At 37.5% G+C, this 8,876-nt stretch overlaps 1 protein-coding gene across 3 annotated transcripts in view; it reads right to left on the reverse strand.

Moving 5' to 3' along the window:
- Positions 1 to 8,459, reverse strand: part of LOC311206478 (aspartyl/asparaginyl beta-hydroxylase-like) — a 31,039-nt gene extending 22,580 nt beyond the window's left edge. Inside the window, exon 1 of one of the 3 annotated variants that reach the window (XM_084281819.1) lies at positions 8,398 to 8,459. Coding sequence is in view for 2 of the 3 variants with exons in the window: in XM_084281818.1 (XP_084137944.1) it covers positions 968 to 983 (16 nt within the window). In the remaining variant the exon portion in view is untranslated. Of the gene's footprint in view, positions 1 to 967; positions 1,250 to 8,397 lie in introns of those variants that run through there. The other 2 variants (XM_084281818.1, XM_084281820.1) reach the window with 2 other exon arrangements.
- Positions 8,460 to 8,876: the final 417 nt, after the last annotated feature.

An 8,876-nucleotide genomic window follows, 5' to 3' on the forward strand; every position in this document is an offset into this window, starting at 1 on the left:
GGAAAATGGAAAAAAAAAAAAAGGCAGTTTAAGTAATTAAGTATAATTGTTCTTTTTCTTTTCTCTTTTTTTTATCTCCATGAAAATGGCTATCACATTGTTCCGTGAAAATCCCTTAAACAGATGCTGTTATAAAAACATCTTTCTCAAGTCACAAAAACGCATTTTTATGCTGCGCCTTCCTACCTTACAGGCATTTTATTTCCAAAATTCTTGACTAATTCTGCTAAGAATTCAGCCACAGCAGCTTTACCAGGTAATGCTAATTTAAATGGAAGTTATGTAACATAAAATTCATGTGATCTCCAACAGCCAAACACACACAGACCAAAAAATTGCGAGCCATTACAGAAGACTGCCTCTGGCTGAGAACACATTCCAGACCGCTAATTCTAAATTCAAGTCCTTTCCCTGCATGTGCTGCCGGCCATGTCAAAAGTAGGTCACCTTCCATATCTGGTAAGCTTTTGCTTACACCACCAGATGGCTTTATGCAGACATAAAGTCTTAAATTGTGCTGCATGCCTCACCAGCAAATTTTTAAAAGTCCTATACCTCACTCATCCAAATTAAGAGTCCTGCTTAGATAACAACAATAAAGCCACATAAAAAAAAAAAAATCTCTTTACTTTAGCTTAGCAAGACACTTTGCAATTTGGCATACTTCAAAAATAACTCAAGTCATATTTGCATACAAACCAGTGTCTCTTACATATTACTGTGTGTTCTACTCATGCAAAAACTAAATTATAATTAAACATCTGCCAGAAACCCATGAGATATCTCTACTTCAGAAAACATTTAATCAAAAACAGAGGCAGTCTGTAACAGACTCTAACAGCAAAGTGACTAGAAAACACCAAGATACCACAGCAAGCTACTTATTTTGCCAATTACAGAAGTGAACATAGCCAGTATTTACAACCATGCATTTTTTTGTTTGCTCACAAAAAGGTTAGGATTGTACCTGTGTCATCAGCCATAACATTAGCGTTTGATTTCCAGACAAAATGAGCGTGTCGGTATCTCCAAAAAGTAATGCTGAAGGTAGAATAAGAAGTGATTTATCTTCACTGTAGTCTTGCAACAGGAGCAAACAAGTTGCTTAAAGCTAGCTCAGCTGGAACCCGAAACTGGACCTAAGTGAAAACTCTCCTCCAAAAATCTATTTTTAGAGCAGTTATCTTCATGAGCCAAACACTTTTCAGAACTCATATGCCAATCTAGTTCTGACGACAATCAAATTCACTTACTCCTCTTAACGGAGCATCCTGGGTAGTTGATCCTTTCCCCTCCCCTTAATCCCTAAACGTCACGCATAGCAGCGAATGAAACCAAACACGTGGTACCACAGCACTTTTGCTCCAGTATGTGCTGCCTCAGTGCCCGAGTTCTAAAGGCGTTAAATCCACCAGCACAAGCTGAAACACAAGTCTGGACACAAAGCTTGCCTGCTTGCATTTGTTAAGCTGGCCCTCACCCAAGAAACTTTCTCCATGTTGGCAATCCTCTAGCAGGCTTCCCTGATCATTTGAAACTTGCTAACCACTTTAAAAGACAGCCAATTTCTCAAAGATAGCTTTGAGTTGTCTAACAGTTACTTGAAATCAACTAGGCACATTCTTGCTAAAGAATTTTCAGATCAGAACGATTCCCCTACTGCACCTCATATTGCTTCTAGCAGACCCAAAGAAGGGATACTGACAACTTTGCCACAGCAAAGCCTGTTTCCTTGTAGTGCAACGCAGGGCAAAATTTCTATTGTATTATTTGTTAAAAGCAGCTGAAGTGTTGATTTTCCTTTGTTCCCCCTTCCCAAAAAGGATTAATGAACTCTGAAATTCTGACAACATGCACCCTACCTTCACAATTTAAAGCTAACAAAAAATTAACGACCAGCATACTGTTTTCTTCCTAAGGGCCAGAAAAGAAGAGGAGGGAAAACAAACAAACAAACAAACAAAAAAACCACTAATACACTATTCAACATATTTACCTTTGCTATTTTAGCAAACTATTTTTCCCCCCCCCCTACTGCATTTCAAACCAAATGCAGCTCCTTTTGAGGAGGAGAAACCAACTCATCTCTCATTAACAGTAGTCCTGATGAAAGCGTTAGTACCTAGCATTTTGCCCTTCCTCCTTCACCCTTGTTTAAAAATATGTAAAGGGTTACAGGTACTTGGAAAAACATCATATACCTCCTGGGGTTTTGAGATCCAGCAACTAACTAATCCCCAAATGCAACTCCAAGTAGCTTAAGAGAGAACAAAGGTGAGAAATAACTCTCAAGTGAGTTTTCAAAGGGATGTGAAGTACATGTAGTTGATTCTATAACCAGCATATCTTACCTTTTTTTAAAGCCACATGAATACAAAAGAACAGGTGCTTTAAGAAAGACCTTCTGACAACTATGTTACAGCAACATATATGATGCACAATGGAGTTATAATAAAATAGGAGAAAAAATTAAACAAAGGGGAAAAATTCTCTCAATAAATGTTGAAATCAAAATGATTCCTCTTAATAAGCTATTAAGTTCTATTATAGTATATTGCATATAAAACAATGTTTTGATAGGTTTTAGATTAGGCTTCAACTTCAACTAGGTTGCATCTGCATTTACAGATACTGTATTTCATTACAAATGGATCTACAGAACATACAACTCTGAAGTCCACATCACATATATATATATATATATATTTTTTTTTTTTTTTTTGGGGGGGGGGAGGGGGCGTTACTTCAGAACTAGAGTCATAGAATATCCTGAGTTGGAAGGGACCCACAAGGATCATCGAGTCCAACTCTTGGCTCCTACAGGACCACCCCAAAATCACACCATGTGCCTGAGAGCGTTGCCCAAACACTTCTTGAACTCCAGCAGCTCAGTGCTGTGACCCCTGCCCTGGGGAGCCTGTCCCAGTGCCCGACCACCCTCTGGGTGCAGAACCTTTCCCTAACCCCCAGCCTGACCCTCCCCTGTCCCAGCTCCATGCCGTGCCCTCGGGTCCTGTCACTGTCCCCAGAGAGCAGAGCTCAGCGCCTGCCCCTCCGCTCCCCTTGTGAGGGTGTTGCAGGCTGCCAGCAGGCCTCCCCTCAGCCTGCTCTGCGCTGAACAAACCAAGGGACCTCAGCTGCTACTCATACACCTTCCCCTCTAGACCCTTTGTAGCCACCCTTTGGGTGTTCACTGATAGTTTTATGTCCATTTTGTGCTGTAGCACCCAAAACTGCACACAGTGACAATCCCTTCTCTCGACCAGCTGGCAGTGCTGTGCCCGATGCATCCCAGGATACGGTTGTCCCTTTTGACTGCCAGGGCACACTGCTGGCTGATGTTCAGCTCACCAACAACCAGACACCCCAGGTCCCTTTCTGTGGGGCTGCTCTCCAGCCTCTCATCCCCCAGTCTGTACACAGAGCCAGGGTTGCCCCGTCCCAGTGCAGAATCCAACACTCGCTCTTGTTAAACTTCATATTTATGGTGACTGCCCAGCTCTTTAATTTGTTAAGACCTCTCTACCCTTTACAGAGTCAGCAGCTCCTCCCAAGTTAGTGTAATACACAAACTTAATATACCTTCAAGTCCTACATCCATATATGAAAACAATAAAGAGAACTGGCCCTTAGAGCCCTGGGGAACTAGATCTAATCTGGTTGATCACTGATAAGCAGTTGCAGCACACCTTTGTCTCATTTCCTTCAAAATGAAATCAAGTATATTCTGGGACAGCTGCACAATGAATAACAGCAGAGAGTGTGAAGACTGTCTAGAAATTAATTTCAAGTGTGCACTCCTGATCTGAACAAACACATCAACATGCATATGTTGACCTTTAGCAAAGTATCCGCAGCTTTACCTTGTGACATTTAAACTGATTACAAGAACGGGTATTCCCTGAACGGCAAAAATATTCCTTCCTGAAAAGGATGCTACAGCTAAACTTGGGAAACTCTTCAGACTCATCAAAAGGAAGAAGGACCAAAAGGCAGCACACCTGAAGTAATCAGACTCACGATGAACAACATACATTAACACTTACTAGTTAATATAGTTTACACATTTCTAAATAGTGTAGTTTTAAACAGTTATAAACACACAAATTAATGCAATTTTGCTTAGTATTATCCAAGAAAAAAGATAATTGAATATTTAAAACAAAATTTGAGATTGGGATCAGCTGGGTTAACAGCGCAGACTTCTTGCACATGAAGAGAAGGTTGCGTATCAGAAAGTGGTTACCAAAAACTAGATAAAGAGCTAAGTGCTAACCTCAGCAGAAAAATATATCCAAATGTAGCTTCGCAGAAGTAAAAGTTATGTCAGATGATATGCAAAATTTAATATAATCTTGGTTTAAAAAAAATGATAATAATAAAGAGCAATACTAAAAAGCGAGAGAAATAAAAATCTAAAGTAAACTACAGTAAACTACCCTACCACTAACAGAGATGAATCAGTAGCAATGAATATATAGAAAATAACTGCATGGCTGAGTACTGTTTGACATTTTTGCCAAACGACCTTATCAAATAAGATTAACAGATAAAAACAACTATTGCAAACCATTTTCAACAATAAAATGGCAATTATTTTGCAGTTTTCACTTTTTTTTTTTTTTTTTAAAGGTGGGGTCCAGGTATTTTGAGTAAAAAAAAAAAAAAAAAAAAAAAGGAAGTTTACAGCACTGTCTGTTGATATTATTCTCACCCTTCATATTAAATATTTTTTTTTATGTCTCATTACTGAGAGATACCTCATGTATTTTCTGTATGCATATATACATTCAAATATATAGACATATGTATATACACACCATATAATTTTTCATGAATGTATTTTAAGAGCTAGACTCAATGAGCATACATTTTGAACTTCACAGACTTAGAGTGCAATACATAACAATTACAAGTGCTATACTTAAGTAAAATTGATTTTAATCTTAAAGTTTTATTCAGTGTACCTAGGGTGGTAGTAATACATTTTTAATGGACAAATCTGAGCTTTTGATGTTCTTTTACAAAATGTATTTCAGAAATGGTGAGAGGGTTGGTGTTTTGTCTGTGGTTACTTCTAATGCTTTTAATAAATGCAATATAAACTCTTTGTAATAATAAAAAAAATATCTTTCTGGTATCTAAGAAATCTTCAGCACTGCAACCTTGGAAAAACATGTTTTTCTCTGATTATCTTTATCTCTGCTCTGCACGTAATATACCCTCGTCTACATGATTGCAGATACTTGTGCATGTTATCAAAGGCCTATTTAACGAACTAAATCAGAAACCTACTAGTTACAAAAAGAGAACCAGATTGAACAGAAAATGATATGATTCAAAGAAAACACAAAGACCAGGACTTAAAGTTGAAATAATAAATTAGTCAAATGAAAAATAATTTTGTCCCTCTGGCACCCACTTTCCAGATTTTTGCTGAAGTGTATGAGGAACTTTTATGCATTTGATATATAATCAATCCTCATATAAAACTTTAAATTCCTTATTTTTCAGTCCCTACAAGATTTGTTACAGTAAACTAACCAACTGAATGAACATTCAAAGAAAAGAATAGGATTACTAAGTCAAATTGGAGACTCAACAACTAAGCAGACTGATCAGAGATACTGATGGTAGCCTAATTAAAGAAAAAAAGCATCAAAAGCATCACAAAGCGTGTAGAAACCTCTAGGATCAGAGTTCTTTCTGTAGGGCACCCACTGGACTGCAGGAAGGCTCCTCCCTTGCCTAGAGGCATTGCCATTGCAGCATCACTGGAACGCAGCACTTAGGCAGGACGTCAGGGAGTTGAGGCACAAAACACGTTTTTTTAGTGTGCCCGAGAATACAAGGACAAAACTTTTAGTCCTTCACGATGAAGCTGCTCATTCTTCTAGTCAAATTTTTAAGCAATGAGAACAAAAATCTGTAGGAGAAAAGCTGTGTGTAACAAAAACTGAACCCCAGTTTCTCCCCTCCTTTCCAGGTAAGACAGACAACTTCGGACCAAGCTGACCTACAGAGTCAAGATCACTCTCAGCAGGCTGAAACACTGTTTCACATTGGATTGGAACAGTTTCAACTAGAAGAGTTTAGACATATACACTCTCACTGCTGTTCAAGCATATCCCATAAACAAGCAGCTGCAGCACTTAAACGCAACCAAAACTTCCTCAAGGAAGAAAATTGAATTAAATGTTTTTCTGCCCTATCCCAAGTGAGAGCTCCAATTCCCAAAGCATTGCACTGAAGTAAGAAACTTCCCTGTTCTACACAGAATCAGATCTGCAGTCCGATTATCTGGAAATATGCTTCAATCAAATGCATTTAATTTTCTTTTTTTTTCGTTTTATTTTCTTTCTTTATTTTTTTTTTTTATCTTCCATTTAGATATAAGGGAGGACACAACACTCAGCATTATCAAAACTAACACCACTGTTGATATGAAAAAGAAATTTTTCGGTAGGTAAACCATACCTACCAGAAGCAGATGGCACAGGATGCCTTTGGGGATGCTAAATATTTACACTTTCACATCTGCATGCACAAGGAAGGTATTGTTATAGAAATTTAAAAGTAGAGAGGTATTCATCCATTAGCTGAGTGCTCTATTTTTGGCCTGTATACAATGGCGAAATGCATGCAGCTAATGAAAGACAGGGCATCCATACTAGCATAAACTGGAAGGATATGAGAAGACAAAAAAAAATAGACATGAAATAACAGTTAAGGATAAGCAGGATTTATTTGTTTTTACTGTAATAGCAATTGTGGAGTTGATCTTAAAGTGGACAACTTCAATGGACAAAAAAAAAAAACAACACAACAGTGTAAGAGACAAAGAAAAACTTTTCTGTTATCTATTTACCTAATCTAAATAACTTGAATAGAAAAGTAGACCATCCCACACTACAGTATTTTTCAAAAACACTTCAGTGATTTTTCTCAAGTTTTGTTTCTACATGTATACAAAAAATATTTAATGTCCAAAAATGAATTTACAATTTTGCTCTTGCAAATGTACTTGATTCAACCTTAGTTTTCAGACTCATTTAACTGTTTCCCTATCTTTCAAGCTAACCTCCAAAATCCTATCTTTCATATCTTAAACATGAAGCCAAGGAATTCAAGGTTAAGACTACAAACTTAGAAAGAAATATTAGTCTGTTTCAATCCAAGATCAACATAACTGAGCTGTATTTAAAACAGTGACAAGGAAACAAAATTGTTATCTGCACAACCAAAAGCAGAATTAGGTTTTAATACCTGCTACTTGATCAATCAGTTCTCTCTTCTGTAGAAAATCTGGATAGGTAGATTGTATAATTCTAAGTCTTCGTAGCTTGCATTTGAATAATCTAATGTTGCCAATATCCCTCCACAATTACTAGGTTAATTAAATATTTGGTTGTATTTAGGGCAGAGCAGAGTTCAGGTGAGGTAATGTGAAGAAAATACAGGAAGTATTTTGGCTCAGAATATAAAAATGCTGCAGGTGGTGACCTTTTAAAAAGTTTCTATTACATAAAGTTGAAAATTCTCAACTTTGTATATAGCATACTGGCATAATTTTACTTTTTTTTCCCCCTCGTTCCATTTTCCTGTCCTGTAATGTGGGTCATATGAACTTGTTTTAGTAGCTAGTCCCAATTAAGCCACAAAGGAAAGAAATCAGATGAGAAAAGATTTCTGAAAGAATCAGAAATGAGATCAGCTTTCAATTTTTCTCATGGTTTGAAGGAGTTTCAAATATAACCACATAAACCTCTAGCTGCCAAGCAAGTACCTATAACTCTGCTATGCGCTGTTTTCTGCTCTTGGAGGAAACAAGAAACAAAACAACAACAAAAACTTGCTGTCTGGACTTTCTTTAGTAATATCAAAAACCCAAACAAAACAGAACTGCACACACACTACTGTAAAAAGGAAAGGAATAAAGTGAGAAACATTACATTAGTAAGTAATTGTTTATTATCAATTAGCCAGAACCTCAGGAAATAAAATTACAAAGAAAATACTCAGTAGTTATCAAAATCCTTGTTTTTAAATATTTTATACTATAAGTCTCCAAACAGCATTTGTTACACTGGGTAAGTACATGCATAGTAATAGTGCATTCACATGTGAAGGAGATAGAACCTCTTAAATTAAAGAAGTTTTGCTAACAAAGCCGAACCACACACGCACCACAGTGTTTAAACTCAGTGTGTATGTGTGTGCATGTATATATATACACATACACACACACCCCTGCATACTTCATTTCCAGAGTGTTTTAAAGACATAACTGAGTTATGATTTGCACTTCAAAGCATATCTCAAAACTTTTCCATGCGAAGAGCTAGTCTGTAGGATGCAGTTAGGAAAAAGACAGCCGCAGGCTATCACACAGATTACCAGGTTGTGATCTTCAGCAGGGAAAAACCACTCAAGGTAAATCAGAACTTCACTGCACAAGTTCTCTACAATGAAGAATTCAATACAAGAATTAGCACAGGAACAGTCCACAGGTTTCAAAGTGATTCAGAAAGGTCCAGCTGAAAAGGAATCCCCACCCTCCAGGTAATCAGAAAAGGCTCTTCCAGGTTTGAAAAACAGCAATATTGAAATTTCATCTCTTAACACACCTTGTAATTAGAGATGATCTTAACACACAGGCTTTTTATTGCTGGTAAATCTAGCTGTCTTTACTGCAGCCCTTAAACATCCAGCCACCACTTCAGCATACCTAACCCAACTGTCCACCTTTCACATCGTGGCTCCACGATGACAAACATGAAACTGCAAATTTGACTTCACCCACTCACCGTCATCTCTTCCCTTCCACCCAAACTCCCTCCCGTAGAGCTGTGCATTGAGCCAGTCTGGGGAAAAAA

The sequence above is a fragment of the Netta rufina genome, assembly GCF_964035555.1.
Source record: "Netta rufina genome assembly, chromosome: 2".
In the NCBI taxonomy this organism is placed as follows: Eukaryota; Metazoa; Chordata; class Aves; order Anseriformes; family Anatidae; genus Netta; species Netta rufina.